The sequence below is a fragment of the Platalea leucorodia genome (genome assembly GCF_965183815.1).
Source record: "Platalea leucorodia genome assembly, chromosome: 11".
NCBI classification, from domain to species: Eukaryota; Metazoa; Chordata; class Aves; order Pelecaniformes; family Threskiornithidae; genus Platalea; species Platalea leucorodia.
In genome coordinates, this window is record NC_138833.1 from 18,871,714 (window position 1) to 18,888,832 (window position 17,119).

At 46.0% G+C, this 17,119-nt stretch overlaps 1 protein-coding gene across 2 annotated transcripts in view; it reads right to left on the reverse strand.

Moving 5' to 3' along the window:
* Window positions 1–2,042: 2,042 nt before the first annotated feature.
* GLRA1 (glycine receptor alpha 1) overlaps window positions 2,043–17,119 on the reverse strand; it is a gene marked incomplete at both ends in the record, with an annotated part of 40,112 nt that continues 25,035 nt past the window's right edge. The window contains 6 exons of one of the 2 annotated variants that reach the window (XM_082324586.1): window positions 2,043–2,333; window positions 6,859–7,005; window positions 7,688–7,902; window positions 8,434–8,571; window positions 9,239–9,321; window positions 13,296–13,519. In XM_082324586.1, coding sequence (XP_082180712.1) covers window positions 2,043–2,333; window positions 6,859–7,005; window positions 7,688–7,902; window positions 8,434–8,571; window positions 9,239–9,321; window positions 13,296–13,519 — 1,098 coding nt within the window. Of the gene's footprint in view, window positions 2,358–6,858; window positions 7,006–7,687; window positions 7,903–8,433; window positions 8,572–9,238; window positions 9,322–13,295; window positions 13,520–17,119 lie in introns of both variants that reach the window. The other variant, XM_082324585.1, reaches the window with a different exon arrangement.

Sequence of the window (17,119 nt, forward strand, 5' to 3'; positions counted from 1 at the left end):
AAATAAAGTGTATTTAGTGCTGGTGAAAGGTGCTGAATTGGCAGCCTTGGAGATGGGTGTCTCTCTGCCCAGCCCAGGAGAACCCTGGGGCTTTCTCTGGGCTTCCTCCTCTTGGCACCAACCCTGTGCTAGGACAGCTTGCAGGTCCCTGTGCTCCACTGCCCTCTCCCATAGCTGCCTCTTGCTGCACTGGTTGGGGCATCCATGGCTGAGCATAGGCTCCCACCTCCCATCCCAGGGTTGGATGCTGCTGACCTGGGGCAGACTGGACCTAACAGTGCTGGAGGGCACTTTGCTGTGAAATGCTCCAGCTGCTCTGGGCAGCGCAGCTTCTGCAAGCGGGAATCTGGCTGTTCCTGGAGCAAGCATCATATCTGCAGCCCAGGTTGGCTGTGGTCCAGTCCTGAGTGGGAGAGGGGGGAGAGGAGGGAGAGTCGAAGCACTCCTTGGGTGCCACTTGTCTCTCTGCCTTCATTTAGTGCCTAATCCAGACCTGACCCCAAGTGCTTCAGTGCAGACTGATTGTCTCTTCCTTCAAGCTCTCTTTTCCCCGCCTCCCTAAAGTGCAAACAAACACAACTGAATCACTCCGGGTGCTGCAGCCCAGCTCACGCCCAGGGTCCCGGAGAGGCAAGTGGGACATCAAGCTCTCGCCTTGCCCATACCAGCCCCAAGCCAGGCTTTCAAATAACACCCTGGAGGTGTTTGGTGTGTCCCCCCTCACCCCAAAATCCAACACCAATCTGTGCTACCATTTGGCCAAAGGGAAACCCCTTTGCTCACCCATTCCCACCTCCCTCCCTCCCTTCCCTATCCCCACCAAACTGTGCCAGCCTTCCCCAGGACTCTGCTGGGTAGCAGAGAGGGGCAAAGCAGCCTGCTCCATCTTCCCATCCACATTAAAGCTAAATGCAGCACCAAAATAGATACAAAAATAGAGTTTTGGGTCCATCGGCCCAGCTTCACTATTAATATTCTTGCTATGAAATGTCTGAAAATAAGAGCCGCTCTCTCTGTACACACCTTCCCCCCCCCCCCCTTACTGACAGTATTGCCATTTGCCCGATCCTGTCGCAAAAAGGCATGAATATGCCTGTTCTCAATATAATTTCTGCTTTAACTCATCCAATGCTTCCACCCCCCCCCCATTGTAAACAAACATAGCAAAAAGAGGTTTGGAAAAAAAAAAAATCCTTCATCATTTCTAGTGTTCTGAATAATATTTCTGACTTTTGGGACTCAATTCCTGACAGGTCATTTAAAAGGACAGAAGGTACCTGTGATTTCTGATGAAGGCCCTGATGTCCTTCTCAGGTGTCCCATTGGATGCTCTCTGATGGGGATGAGAGAGAGAATGTATTTGCTTTCCTCTGTCCAAAAGTCACAAAGTGTTTGATTGGCAAACCCGTGACTAAAAGAAGTAAATATATAAAATAAATAACAACCTGCAGCCTCTTTCTTAAGTTTCCCCATCTATCCAGTTTTCAAACTGCAAAACCTAGAGAAGCATAGAATGATTTTCTTGTTTTGTTTTTTTTTTCCCTCTTTTGTTAGGGTTTTTTTCCCCCACGTGCTTGACTGGTATGGCCTTTCTATAGCAAAAGTCAGATAAAGCGTAATTGCAGTCATTTCTGCACATGGAATTATGAATCATTCCAGTGACTTGAGAATCTAAGCTGTTAATAGGCTAAAAAAAGGACTTTTTTGTTTATCTTTTTTTTGATTCTTTTCTGTTTGCATTATAATTAAGCATGAATATATATTAATATATTACACTGCTTGGATTGCAGCTGGAGCAATCCAAACCTTCCTATGCCGTAAAACTAGCCCCCACCCTGCACTCCCTGGTTTAAGTGCTTTTTCTCTCCTCCCTGTGCCAGTTATCCTCAGTTCACATGATTAAAAGTCCCTCCCAGCCCCCCCTCCCCCCTTTTTTTTTTTTTTTTAGTAGATATTGCCACATTCTTAAATTCATGCATTGCTGCATTGCTATTGCACATATATAAAGGATTGCTCGCTCCCTCCCAGCTGCTCCCCTTCCCTCACTGGTTGTGCACGTCCTCTCTGCGGACTATCTTGTAGATGATCCAGTAGAAAATGTTGAAGATGAGGAACGCCATAGGGAAGCCGATGCGTGAGATCTTGTCGATCTTCTTGGCTCGCTGAATGAAGAGCTTTCGCATCTCCTCAGGGGAGCGGGATGGCGGGGGGACCGGGTTGGCCGTGTTGTTGTTGTTGGCGCCCTTGACGGAGATGCCATCCTTGGCTTGTAGGCAAGCTGGTCCCATCCCGTAGGCAGTGAAGTTGAACCTGCCTTCACCAGCATCGTCCTCCTGAAACAGATTCAGCATGGGACTCTACTTAAAATGAGATATAGCCAGTGCACCCTTGCTATAAGGCTCTCCACTGACAGCTTCCTGCTCTGCAAGGGAAAGACGCCTCCGTCATGCCCCGACGTCACCAGCCTTGGACAAACCCTCTGCTCTTGGGAGATCAGCCTTATAGAGGGGTGCCAGCTGCGTGATGCACAGATGCAAATCAGGGGATCCAGGCACCCCATGGAGAACAGGACTGACTTCCACCCCACCAGTGTCTTTGACATACTTGAACGGTTTGTGGTACTACATTCATTTTTCCAGTTGCATCCCCTGTTTTGCTTCTGCCTCTCCCTCCCACCCCGCTCCTATCAGCACCTTCTTTGCTTTGCCTGTGCTGTATCAGCTCGCCCAGAAGGAGTGGGCTCCATGTAACTCAGGTAGTCGAAGCCACAGCGTGAGACTTCCTACAGAGTTACATGGATGTGCAGGCGCCGAGACCTGTCCAGGAAAAGACCTCTGCAGGCAGCGTACAACCAGCCCTCAGCTCGCCTGCCCACGGGACCCCCCAAGCCCCACAGCCCCTCCCCACAAGCCGTCTTTTAGGTGAGGAGCAGAAGTGCCCTTCCGCGGGTCAATGGTAAGACATGGCTGCTTGGGCTAATTCCAATTATTGAGCAAGAAAAATAATTTATTTTCCAGTCTAAAGACAAATGGTATTGATGGTTTTTGGTGGAGGCCTTGCAGGCTTCTCAGAACAATGTAGCCTTATTTTATTGAACACGGGGACATAATCATGGGGAAAACCAAGTTTGGCCAAAGTAATACAACCAGTGAGTTTCAGAGGCAGGATCAGAAACCCAAGTCTCTTGACTACAGGTCACCAAGGCTAATTGTTAGACCAATGGCAGTAATTATCTATCATGGAGGCTGATCCATGCTGTGTCCCCCAGTGCTGACCTGTGTCCCCCAACACTGACCTACCAGCCCTCTCCCTCGCAGCCCGATGTGCCCTGCTGCCCCTTCCTCTCTTCTTTGCAGAGTGCCTTTTCTGGATGGCCCCTGTATCGAGTAGGCAGCTGCATGGGATGGAGGCACAGTGCCAGGGGTCTGGGGTGGAGGAGCAGAAGGAAGAGCATGCTGGTATATCTGAACAAAGCAAAACAACCCAAATAAAACCAAGCCTTCTTTGGTTTTGTTTTTGGTTTTTTTTTTGGGGGAGGGTGGCAAGTTGGTGAGTTGTGTAACCTACCAGGAGGCTTATTTGTCTCAGAGTCCTGGCTGAGACAAATTTGCAGGCCTTTGGATAATTCTTCCCTGCTCTGGTTATGTCCCCTTGGTGTATCTCTGGTCCCTGGCATCTGATACTTGACAGTTCTTGAATGTCTTTGCCTCCTAATAATGCCTCTGCAAGGAGGCAGTGCTCTGGTTGGGGAAAATGAGGCATGAAAAATTAGGACCCAGCTGCTTTCAGGGCTGGAGGAGTCCAGGTGCTGAATACCTAGTAAGAGACACTTTGTGAGCTAGGAGTCCAGGTTCACAGAAACTCTTCTCTTGGCTCTCTCGGAGAGAATTTTTCAGTTAAAAGGCTGATTTTCTGATGACAGGAGATGCAGGGGTTCTGCTTTTCAGGTGGCCAGAATCTGCACTGCGGATGAGGCTCTGGCAATGAGGGTGGATGGGGACCTGGAGGGGTACAGGCAGCAGGGGCCACTTCTGACCCTCCTGCGGCGCTGCTGGCTGAGCCCTGGGCTGTGCCGGGGGCTGCACCTCGGGGGCAGTGGGGACCAGCATCCCTCGGCTTTGGCACATCAGGGAGTTTTGCAAAGGTTCACTCTCATCCCTAACTTGTCCCCCTTTCCTTAACTGCACTCCTTTGTGCAGCTAATAACGTGTGCATGGGCTGCAAAAGCCTGGCTTTCTGAGATGCTCAGAGTTTATAGACCTTCTCATCACATCTGTATTATGGGCGTTCAGGTAAAACTGCCTCTGCTCTTCTCTGGTTGTACAAACACATATGCACTGACACGTCTGGTTTAGCCTAAATCACGTAATTCTCTAATTTACTTGATTTCTCTCCTCATTGCTGAGGGGCCACTGGCTGTTTTCTGTGGCTGATTTGTTTTGTGTGGGTGCTGTACCCAAGACAGAGAAGATAATGGTGCCTTTTTCAAGGCACCGTATCAAAGGAGAAGGGCAAAGGCATCACCAGCCACACTGGGGCTGGCCTCCTTGGGCTGGGTCTCCAAATACGCTCCAAGTGGGTCTGATGACGGTGTCATGTTAACCAGACTGGTCCTTACCTCCAAGGGACAGTAACTCTCCCTAGCCATCACGGTCCCTACATCTCCCCATGCCAGGACCTGTCTGCCTCAGTAAATACAGAGTAATGGGTTCGGAGAGAACTGTCTAGTTGCTCTTTCTAGTCTAGTCATTCCCCTTTTTCCAGAGGGAAAGAGGTAAGAGGTGGCTTAGAAATGGAAAGGGCCAGTTGAAACCTGGCAACAGATATTTATTGATTTGATCGCTATTTTTTAGAGAGGAAGAAAGACTTAATGATGAGAATAAACTAGAACCTTGCACCTAACTCTGAGGAAAGTAAGAAATGGATTTGCCTGGGTTTACTTGTATTAATGCCAGACCGTGGCACATTGTCTGGTGCCTTGAGTTGTGAAGAATGGCTAGCAGGTTTTGATTTGGGCAGACCTAATAAATGCGGGCATGGGCTGGTCCTCTCCCCAGCTGCTCTCACCAGCATGGACCACTGCAATATCTCACTTGTTTTTTAGCCTGGCATGTCATACCTAAACCATGCAGAGCTACCCAGACAAGTCAGGACATCAGGACAGAGCAATTAGGTTCTTTGGCAGCTGCACTAATCCATTTGCATATTTGCAGTCAGCTCCTAGTTTTCTGATGAGCCTGCAAACCTTGTTCATTTTGCTTTTGCAAGTGTTTTTGTTTATGCTTTGTTCCAATTAAATTGCTGTGAGATTGGGCAGGGATTGTAATAGCAGCCCTGTGTTCAATGGAACATCTCTGGCAAATATCTTTTAAACTCATCTGTATATTAGTGGCTTTTTTCTCCTTATTGTTTTATCAACAGAGCACTCTGCATACAACAGCATGGATCCAGAGACAGGATGTCTGAATCTAGATGAAGAGATAAAAGCACTATGAGGCACCCATGTTGGGTCGTTTTAGCTTTGGCTCTACTAAGCAGGCTGCATCTTCTGAACCAAAACTGCGTCAGTTGATTTTGAGATGGCAGGGTCTTGCTCTGTCCAGACAAAATCAATGGGTGCTGATGGTCTCATCTGTTACTTCTTTTCCCTTGCATTTCTCCAACACTTTTCATCCCTGGTCCTGACTGAGTTGGGGACAAGTGAACAATTATCTCCTGTTTTGCAGATAGGACAACTGAAGCAGAGAGAGGCAAATCTACAAAGAGCCAGGGATTCCTGCTCCTTAGCCCCCACTGCCTCCTGGAATGGTGGTGGTTCTCCAAGCACACACTGTGAACGGCTGAAGGACAGGTTAGACCCTAGGAAAGACTTTTAATTCCTGGGACAGTGAAGCAATGGAATGGGGGGGTCTCTGGATGGGATGGATCACGGAGGGCTCTTTAAAATAGAGGGTAGACAAATACCTACGAGGAATATTTTAGGCAGACCTTGGTTGTCTCCTAGGGGCTCTCTTGAGATTCCCATCAACAAAGTTTTCTAAGTTTTTTTTTTTTTTTCTTAGCAAATTTACTGTTTTTTTAATGCTAGCTTGAGGGCAGCCTCTCAGGCCTGGTGCTGAAAATTTGATACCACCTACCTGAATCTACTAGTTAATTAAGGACAATTTTTAAGTGCCTTTGGTCTTGTGATCACAGTCACCCTTCTGTTTCTTTCTAGTGCATCCTGTGAGGTGAAATCTTTGCCGTGGTACCTCAGCCTAAAAGCTAGTAGAGTCCAGGCTGCAGGAGATGAGTGTCTATGTGACGCATGCATGCTCGGGTTGGCGTCAGTCATGGCGAGTAAGCATGGAGCGAGGCTAAGGCTGAGAATAATGCTCTTTCCTTCTGAGAGGAATTTGCAGTCAGTCTGAGAAGCAGATGCTTTTGAACACAGAGATGACAGAGACAAAAGAAGTGTCACTTACCTCTGGGCTAATGTAGGCTGTCTTGTTGGGGGATGCTGTTCTCTGATAGACATCCCTCACACCTCCCTGCCTCCCCCCAGCCCTCACTGTGGCTTCTGAAGAGAACTCAGACCAGAACATTGCTGTGTGGAAGTTGTTCTGTTGAGAACAATCCTTCTGGCTCAGACTACTTGGCTAGCTAACAAAAACCAGCTTGCTAGACTCCTGGGATCAGCAGACTGTTAGAAGAGACACAATTCATTGAGGTAGTCCTGCTTTTTGATGTGTGACCCTCCTTAACATCTGACCACATACTGAGGACTTCCCTGCGAGCTAGTGGCTTGGTTCAGTTGACCATGTAGTGATGTTCTGCTGGGACAGATTCCAACTGTGTCCTTCATGCTTTATGTATTACCTTATGGTGCCTCCTCTTCCTTCTGAACCTGAGCAGCTCTTTGTGCTGCCGAGACACGAAGTTGACAGCAGCGTACTCTAGAAGTGCGGAGAACACAAACAGCAAGCACACGGCCATCCAGATGTCTATGGCCTTCACATAGGACACCTACAAGTCAGAGCAAGAGACTCAGATGGGGGGGTTTCTTCACCCAAATGCCTTTTTGCTTGCCATTTTACATGTTACTCCCAAGGTCTTTGGAAGGAGTTGATCAAGCCATGATGTGGTTGACATTTGCTCTTGGATACAAAAATCTAGCTCATTTAAGATGAATATATTATCAGGCCACTGAAAATGCTCCTGGGCTCTTAAGTAGCAATAATTCCACAGTTTTTAATTTATCCAGGTCTTGATTGTGATGGTTTATATGCCAGGAAAATAGTAATCTAGCCTGATCACACCAGAAGCCCTTCATAACAGGGAAATTCAGTACTACTATAAAAGTATGATGGTCAAGGGAGTAAAAAGCTAGAATGTAGAGTGTGTATCCATGTGTCGTTGCTGCAGGGGTTTGTAAGGTACAGAGCTTTTGGCTGCTGGGAGCTGTGGTGGATCTTGGGGGGAGCGCTGAATCTTAGGGGAAGTTATGCAGCTAGTCATAGCAACTCTGCTAAAATTTTTGCAGGAGGGGATTGGAATTTGTTCTGCTTGCCCTTAAACTGGAATAGTGTAATAATGGCAGCAGAATGTCTCTTGTGTTGAGCAGGAGGATCTGTGTGGTGACTTACTTATGCGCTATCCCCAGAAAGTGCACATTTTGCCCCTCTGTGAAGATCAGTGTGTTCCCTACCTTGGGCAGTGATGCTCGGGAACCAGAGCTCTGCGTGGTCATAGTGAGCACTGTGGTGATCCCAAGGCCAACACGAGCAGGTGCAGCATCCATATTGATCCAGAAGGAGATCCAGGACAGAATGACAATAAGGAGGCTGGGGATGTACATCTGGATCAAGTAATAGCCCATCTGCCGCTCCAGGTGGAAACGAGCTTCTATACAGGTGAACTTGCCTGAGAATGACAGGAGATACATGGAAGATTACTGACAAGGCAGGGTGAGCCTCCTGTTTTCAGCTATCATCTGGGGACTTCCCTTGCGTTGCCTAGAACCAGAGTCTTGTTAGAGGAGGAAATTAACAGCTGTTGCCCACTTCTGAAACATGAATGTACAACACCAACATAGCAAAGAAAGCTCTTGGCAGTATGTCCTTTGTCACTTAAATTTCACCTGCTCCTTTGCATAACAAAGATAGAAGAAGATGTTGGGAGAGAAAGTACAGACCAAACACCCTTCAGCAGATGCAGATGTTACTGGGGACAAGAGGGTTCCACACACTTGTGTCTATTAGCTTCTTATTGGCTATATATGTGTGTGTTTACTGGCAACATATCTATGTGTATTTATATATATGTTGTCCCTAGTTGTGTAGGACAAGGCTTGTATCACCAGAGTGCCATCAGACATAGCAAGAGACTCTGGCAAACACACAATCCTGAATTCCTCTCTAATGAACCCAGCAGCTAAGGGTAAACAGCACTGACCTGTGTTGTAGTGCTTTGTGCAGTATCTCAAGTCTTTTTCTTCTTTGAGGATAAACTGAGGCAAAGTCAGCCCATCAGCAACTTGCACAGCTCCTTTTTCTTGCCACTCAAATATGAGATCATTCATTGTGTAGCCAACTGTTGAGAGGAGGGGACAAACACCATGTGAAACATATTAAATACTGATCTGGAAAGGGACAGATTTGTAGAAGAGAGCTATGCTTGGAGGCAGGGATTTATCCTGGCCTTCCTTGGCGATGCTGTAATGAATGGGATTTGGGTTGAGTCAGAACTGCTTATGCATATGGCAAAAGCTAGGGTAATGACCTGCACTGAAGCTGTGATGGTGTGCAATGAATTGTCTGCAATGAATCACATTTTTTCTTGAATGTGACTTGTTGAGCTGTTTGCTATTTTTTCAAACTTGACCTCTTTCTCTGAATGAAGTTGTTCATCGTCTTTCCCTCCTTTGGGATAAGAAACATGTACAAGGGGCAAATGTTCATCCAGAGAGAAAAAATCCCATTTGCAGCTGAAAACACTTTCACCTTTCTCCTCCAAAGTGAAAGGCCAATGTAAGCACAAGCAAGCCAGGGCTCCTCTCATGGGATCTTTTAAGGTTTGGCTTCTCTAGGAAATGTCACGTGCTGAATGAATGAAAAATCCTGAGCAAGTGGTTCTTGAGCAAGCCTCCAGTGAAGGCTGAACTGGGAATGGGTTGCAGCTGGGGAGGGAGATGGCAGGGGGGAGGCAGAGGGAAAACATGTTGTCTCCTCTCCAAAACAGAGATGTGTGCAGGACTCACAGCTTTCCAACTGCATGATGCATGTCTGTACGTCCATGGGGAAGTTCTTCAGGTCCATGGGGCAGGCCAGAGTCAGTGTGATCCTGAGAAGAGAAGACAGCACAGGGGAATGCCAAACAGTTTGTGGTACTGATGAGGGGTTGAACCCTCTCGCACACCCAATGTTGCAAACAGGCTGGTACCTTGCCCAAGACACACTGGAGTGCTGGGGGAATGACTGATCATTCGCCTCTTCCCTGCTTGTGTTTTCACATGTGGTGTTGGAAAGCATTGGAAATGCTGAGCATTTCGGTCTGTGAAATAATTCCTGGCAGAGTCACCTGCTGCAGATGGCGTTTCATTGCCATGTTGGACTGAGCAAAACAGAGTTCCCACACCAAACAGTTTTGCTGCTTATGTCTCCATTTCTTGCCTCAGGTTCACAACAGTCTGGATTAGCAGCAAGCCCAAACTCATCCTCTGGACCCCCTAGATACATTTCTATAGACTGGGATTGTTTGGAAATCTTTGAACAGAACATTTCTGTGTCAGAAAAAAAAAATGAAGTTGGTCAAGATCACATGTTGCTGTGGGGAAAAAGAGACACTTTGGTGGGATTTTCTGCAGGGAAAATGCCCTGTGGTAAGTCAATATGAATCTATCCATCATCTTCCTGAATTCCTGCTGTGCCTCTTGAGACCTCTATTTTTGTCTCTCAAGCTTTATTTTCCACTAGGTACAGGCTGTATTTTCCGTGGTATATTGCTCTGCTGCCCTATACCATGATCTATGCCCTAAATGTTTGTTTGGTTCAACAAGCTGATATTAAATTATTTGATTCAGAGAGATAGGCTTGTGTTATTTGGTTTGATAATGCTGAAAATGTTGTTCCCTGAAGTGTTTAGATTTTTCAGCCTTTTGCCTTGATGTAGAAATAGCAGAATTTCCTGGGGGACAGGAATTGAATTTTTCTATCATCAGAACTACAAGAAACTTAGTAGAAGGGAAAAATAGTTTAACTTAAATCCTTGTGTTGGAAGAAATTCTCCGCTTGAGATAAAGGCATGGTGGGCAGAAGATGTGACAATAGAAAGAACTGACCTGTTCAAGTTTCCTTTTTATGAAAGCAACTGCATTTTCTGTATTTAAACAAACACTGTAGTAGAAGAGAGTCACCACTAGCCTTTGCCCGCTTTGTTTTTCTCATTGCATCTCTGGCAGGGGACTCAATCTCTGATCAATCAGAGAGAAAAGCCTTCAATTAGAGCTTCAGACAAACCCCTTGAGAAGAATTTAATGTAAATATCTGCCAAAGTGAAACGGGGTGACTGTGGCTGTGACTTGGTCGTGAGATGCTGAGCACATGCTGGACAAGTGTGTGCTGAGAGGGGATCAGAGAGTGAAGTCCTCAGTGCTGATTTTGGGTGAACCCAGTGTTGAGCATGCTGAGTTTTGGGTCCATGGGACAAAGTCTGCCTTCTCGTAAGTGCCTTGACTGGAGTTTGACTATTGCAAATAGTAGTAGCAAAGAGCCAGTTAGAAAATGGCAGACCACTTTAGCTGGAAATGTTTTTTTTTAAAAGGAAAAGACTATTTCTCCTTTTGGAAACTATTTACATTGTGCTCTTCCATCATGAATTTCCTCTTTCTTTTTGGTTTTCACAGGAAAATGTACTTAAAAAGAAACCTATATTTTCATTTGCAGATGAGGGTCAGAGGAAAGTTCTTTTTTTAAGACAAGAACTCAAGTCTTTTTCTTCATTGAGGATAAACTGAGGCAAAGTCAGCCCGTCAGCAACTTGCACGGCTCCTTTTTCTTGCCACTCAAATATGAGATCATTTGTTGTGTAGCCAACTGTTGAGAGGAGGGGGCAAATACCATATGAAACATATTAAATACTGATCTGGAAAGGGATCAGTGTTTTCAAGTTTTTGCCTTGAAAACAGTGATCAGCTCAGCCACATTGCTCCATGACCCCTGTTGAGTCATCACTCTGTTTTGCAGAGCAACCCCAGGGCTGGGGTGACCCATTATTCCCAGTCTGTGCTCCTGCAAACCCACCTGGAACAGGACTCTGTGCCACGCTCATTGCCAAGTTCCTGGTGGCGGTTTTACTACCTGCCTGTTTTTAGAAATTAAGAAATGTGAGGTTTCCACATTCAGCCAACATGCATGGCATTTCTCTTACTGTTTTGGCCATCAGGGATCTGGTCTTTGGACTGGAACCACCTTGATATTTGATGGAGGCTGTCTATGTTGCAAAATTAAGCTGTTTATTTTCCATTTTACAGCTCCATGCTGCTTTTTTCTTCCCCATGGCTGCCACTGGGAGCTGCAGTGTGAGATGGGGTGTACGTACCTTAGGCAAATTTACACTATACATAAGGTAAAAAAGTCCTCAAGACAGAGTTAAACTTTCCTTCTTTAAGCTCGTTAAGTTTGATCTTAATTTCATTGGTTTAAAATAAAGAGTGGATGGGGTTGGAAATGAAGTGAAGGTGAGGGATTGGATTGATTTCCTGTGGGAAATTCAGTGAAATTAGTTCAGCTTCACTGATGGATTCTCAGATCTAGTGATAAAGGAATAAATGGGAAGAGTTATGCTGAGACAAGGCCATGGAGCTCTACTTAGCAGTTTCCCTAATTTTTTGTCAGGAAATGCTACAGCTTTCAAAACATAATTTTTCATGGGCTTCTACCAGTTTTCAGGTAGCACAGCTGGTTTTAGGCTTGTGTTACTATAATATCTCCAGTAATTTTACATTAGGGATCTTGAGGAATCTATTAGTGAGGAGCAGAAGTTCTCGGACTGAGAAAGGTAGAGATGAGCTAGATTCCTTCCCAGGCCAACCCTTGATCTCAATATGCTTTGGCTAACACCTTCCTGGTTATTACTTTTCTGCCTGCTGTAGCAGCAGCAGTGAGTGGCGACCATCTGGCTGAAGGACCCACATCCTTCTGCTCCAACATGGATTCAACTACTGATGTAAGGAGGCATTTCCTATTCTCCCTTTTTCACTCAATTTTTTTCTCTCCCTTCTGAAAATAAAACTGTTTCTGAAAATAAATTTCCCAAGCATAGTTGTGTCTTAGCAGGTCTTGAGGACAGAGCTGCCTGGGGGTATGAAAGCACCCCCAGCTATGCAGTGACCTCTGCTGTCCCAGACGCAGCCCAGCTCATGGTGTACAGTCTCCATGCCTTTCGAAAGCACCATCCTTCTCCAAGAACCTGACTTCTGGAAGGAGGCATGAGGCACAGGAAAATTTGTCTCTGTCTCAAGCTCTTCACTGATGTGTGATAGAGCACTGCCAGGCTGCCCAGTCCTTTTGGATGGGCATCTTCTTATTTAACCATGAAGAAAAATAATGGTATTTTGCATGCTTTCTTTTGAAAGGAAGCTACTAATGCAAAATTAGTAGCTCAGGTAGCTGGTGGCACTTTCTCAGAAAGATTCCACACTTCTGCCAACCTCTTCTTCTTAAGGTGGCTGGAGAAAGCCATCTTCACTTGCAGTACATTTCTCTGCTCCCACAAGGACACGCTTAGACATGCAAATAGTGAACTGTATACCACGCTGCTCTTAAGCACAGGTTAATGCTGGATATAAAGGTCCAAATGAGGGAGCTGGTTAATGACCTTTTTCTTTCTTTTAGCTTGTATAGCTGTATTTAACTCAAAATGAAACAATATTGGTCAGGGAAACAAGGATGTGTTCCACTTTTCAGTGATTTTTGTGCGAAGGAATCTGCCACAAAAGGAGGATGAGACACTGGCACAGGCTGCCCACAGAGGTTGTGGGATCTCCATCCATGGAGCATTTCAATTTGGCCAGACAAAGCCACAGCTGACCTGAGCTAATGTTGTCAGTCATCAGGAGGTGGTTGCATGGGAGACGTCCAGATGTCCCTTCCCACGATGTTGCTATGACACTGTTAATTGGATGCTCTCTCACTTAAACCCCCTCAATTTCTTTTATCCAATGGCATGCTCAAAGTCTCCACTTTCTCATTTTAGGCTTAAACAGTAGCTCTGCCCTCCCTCACCTTGGTGGAGTTCTCCCCATTGAGTCACCTCACCTGATGCTGTAGAGGACATTGCCATTTCTGGAGATCCTCAGAAGCTTGTTGTCTGTGGTAATCTCATGGAAATGGGCCCCTTTCTCATTAGCAAAGAACAAGTCAGGCTTCCAGATGGAGTCCAGCATAGAGGGGTCCAGGTCCAGAGAGTCATCAGGGTATTCGTTGTATGCCAGCCGCGGGTCATTCCACTGCTGTCGCAGGAAGATGTTCACCCGGTAATCCTGCATGGTGTAAGCGGGGAGCAGAGAAACACAGTTAGTGCTCAGAGCAGGCTGAAAGTCCTAAGAACTGGGGAACACGTACTAAAATCATTCTCAAAACCAAACCATGACTAGACCTACATTCCCAAGCTATGGCAAGCCTTCTTGGCATTATTTCTCAAGGAGTCGTCATTATTTTTAGCTCTGTAGCTTACAGCTATCTCATAGCAAGAACAGCTGCCTATCCTTGCATCCCTCCATCACAGCAATCATCAGCTGTGTGTGAAGCGTCAAGACCTCTAATCTGAACCCCGGGGCTGGAGAAGTGATGTTTAGTTGCAGGGGTTGTAAGGGCTGGTGTCAGCAAGACGACTGTTGCAGAGGATTAAGGGGGAAAGGACATCAAAGCCAACTTCTTTTCAGTGTTGAACCATCCCATATTGTGACTATGCATGGTTCCTTCAGACTTGTGAAAAGAAAAAGCACGGCAAGACAGGCAGTCCATGGAAGGGATATTCCTTATGTGTTCACTAATATAAGGGTAACTCAGATGAACTGATGGGACCAACTGCCCTTGGTGAGAATATGTGAACAGGGGAGGGATGTGCATGATGTCTGCTCTCCTAATCCTGAGTGAGCGTTCTGGGTTCCCCTCTCTAATGTCAAAATGCCATATAAGCTACAGATTTTATAGGATGGCTGTCTTTAATTGAAGCTAGTCCCCCAGCACTATGCAAAATGATATCTGCCTCATAACTGTGTGTCTTACAGCTCCCCTGAGTTCTCCAGGCCAAGGCTGGCTGTTGAGGGTGAGCTCAGACACTCTCCCGGACAATTAAAGGCAGTTTCTGTTCTCCCTGTCTGACCAATAGCTTCCCAGAGTGATCTGCGTGCCCCTTTTCTGCTGAATTTCACATAAGAAAGTGAGCCAACAAATTGAAGTGGGGAGAGAACGTGCCAGCTATAAGGAGAGGGATAAAAGCTCAATGTCCATAAATTAACTGACATTTTCTAAGTTTAGAGGCAGACTGCGTCTGAAGAGCAGCATATAATAAACCAATTTCACTGCCCTGGCCCAAACTAATAGTTGCTATCATGATTAAGGGTTTCTTTGGTGCCTTTCTAATGCTAATGTACTTTGAAGACTTTTATTAAGAGACAGTTGGATGGTGTCTGAGGTGCTTACGGGTATCTAATACCTGCTGCAAGCACTAGGACCTTTCTTTCGGTGAGACTATTTGGCGTCTCTGAGGAGATCTCTCTGACTCCGCCATCAGGTCTGTTCTTTCCATCTGGAGAACACACAGCTCTGGAGCTGAAGGGTGCATGTGGAGGAGAGTCTTTCTGATGTTGCTGCCTCAAGTGCTTGCTTGACTGTGAACCTACAGCCTCTAGTCCAGGAGGACATGATTCTTATGGAGTCCAGTCACACTGGAGGGTTGGGAAAGGATTGTGTCTTGGGTGCTTTGTGTTTTTGGATGGGGCAGTTCATAGCCAAGCCCATGGTCTAGAATCTGTTTCAGGCCACTTTAGTGCCATCTGCATCCTTGGAGCACAGAGGCTGCTAATGACATTAATGATTGTGACAACAGCAAATGGACCAAGGACTCGATGCTAAAAGCAGCAGAGCTCTGAACATGAAAGAGTCGCAACACTCTTTCTGCTGATATTCCAAATGTCACCTTCACAAGTTCTAGTGCATCCCTCTGACTTAATTATTCATCTCTGTCCATCCTGGATAATGCGTCTTGAGAAAATGGGAATAGCTGTGAACAGCTAAGAACTAGGGTCTTAGTGCAGGACTAGCCAATCACGCAAACCTGGAAAAGGAAAGCAACCCTGAGTCTCCACTTCCCATGGCATGCAGCAGCTCCCCAAACAACTTGTATACTTTCAGTTCTCCCTTTTCTGTGTGTGAAGATCTGCAGCCATTGCAGTCAAGGGAAATCAATGTCACTGACCAAATAGGTAGAAAGCAAAAGGTTGTTTTGCTTATTCAGCTACAAATAAGCTGGATGCTAGCAGGTCAGCTCCAGGTGGGGGCTTATGTCATGTACAACACAAATTAAACTCATGTTTGGAAGACACTTCAGTGGTAGCTGCCCAGAAGTGTTCTCAGCCTGATGGAGTGTTGGAAGGGGGAGGGGAAATGGAGCCAATCTCTACAACAGCCTGTGTTGCTGAAGATAAGCTTTGTTGCTCGAGTAAATTCACTGCTTCAGCTCCAAAACTTGCCAAAAGGAAAGGAAAGGGTGAGAAGAGAGGTGTAGTGTGGTTTACATTGCCACCACATCAGGCATAAGAGGCTATAGACAGAATGACTGCCATAGTCTTCGTCACCATGATGAAGGATCTTAATTACATGCTTTGGGCCAAATGAAAATTAACTTCTCACAGTAGATGGCTGTGAGAAGGCCCCTCTTAACTCATCTTCAGAGACCAAGTGTCCTGTGCTCATGTCCTACATGGGAACAGTCCAGGAGCGTCCCGGATTCGTGGCGTGAGAGACTGCATTACCTCCGTCCAGGGGCTGTTCAGCAGTGTGGTGAGTAACTCTGGTGCGTGCTATTCTTTGTGCTCTTCCTTTGGAGACAGGTGTTTGCAGTGGATATTTTTCTGTTTTGGAATATAGACACCTGAGCATTTATGTTGTGATATAAAAAAGGCAAGGACAAAGAAATATAATACATGCACTGAATGCAATTCTCTGGCTTTGCCATTTTATGGCACTAATAATTTTACCTATGTGTGTGTGTTTATGAAGATCTTCCTTTCTCCGTGGGTTTATTCCTGGCCTGGCCACTGAGAATGGTTGTTTCCTCCCAGGTGCCTTTTCCCTTATGACAGACAGCTGCGTTCCACTGTAGTATTGCAGGTGCTGAGCAGTCTTTTAGATTTCTTGTGTCCAGGCTTATTTGAACATAAATGTAAAAACAAGCCCTGTGACTGCAAACTGGACATGAGAGTGCCGGAGGAGCCAGCAGAAGGAATGGGGAGCAAATGGGGTATGTCTGTGGCTGTGACATAGCCCAAGATAAGGGTTGCAGTATTCTGTACCAGCTAAAGGATCCTGTTGTGCCTAGGCATTACAGTCAAGCTGAGAGGTGATGAGCTGAACAACACTCATTTGTTGGCTACTTGGAGATATACAGTGTTTCTCCTGGATGCTGTTGTGTGAGGTCTTAATTAGCGTCACCAAGAAGTCCGTAGTTATTCCTAAATGATGGACAGAATGGACCAATTTTTGATGTGAACTTTCAAGCAAAAAAAAAAAAAAAAAAGGTTTTACTGGGGCTGCAAACTCAGCAAAAAAAAATCTCTTTCTCCATATCCTTCTTATCACTTGAGTTCCTCATTTGTGTGCCAATCACATCCAGGCATTGATTATCTTGTGCAGCCTGCTCCTCTGCCTGGCTTGGGAGTGGAGAGCAGCAACTGTGTGTTGTGAAGGCATTCAGAAGCTTTGCAATTTGGCACAAAGACATTTTACTCCCAAGGGGGAAATGACACAGGGCAGGAAGAAAATAACTGAAGTGATCAAAGTAGTTCAATTTGATAATGCTGAAATGAAATTCTGCTTAGTGGCCTCGCAAGGAGCCAAGGAAACGGAAGATCGTTTCA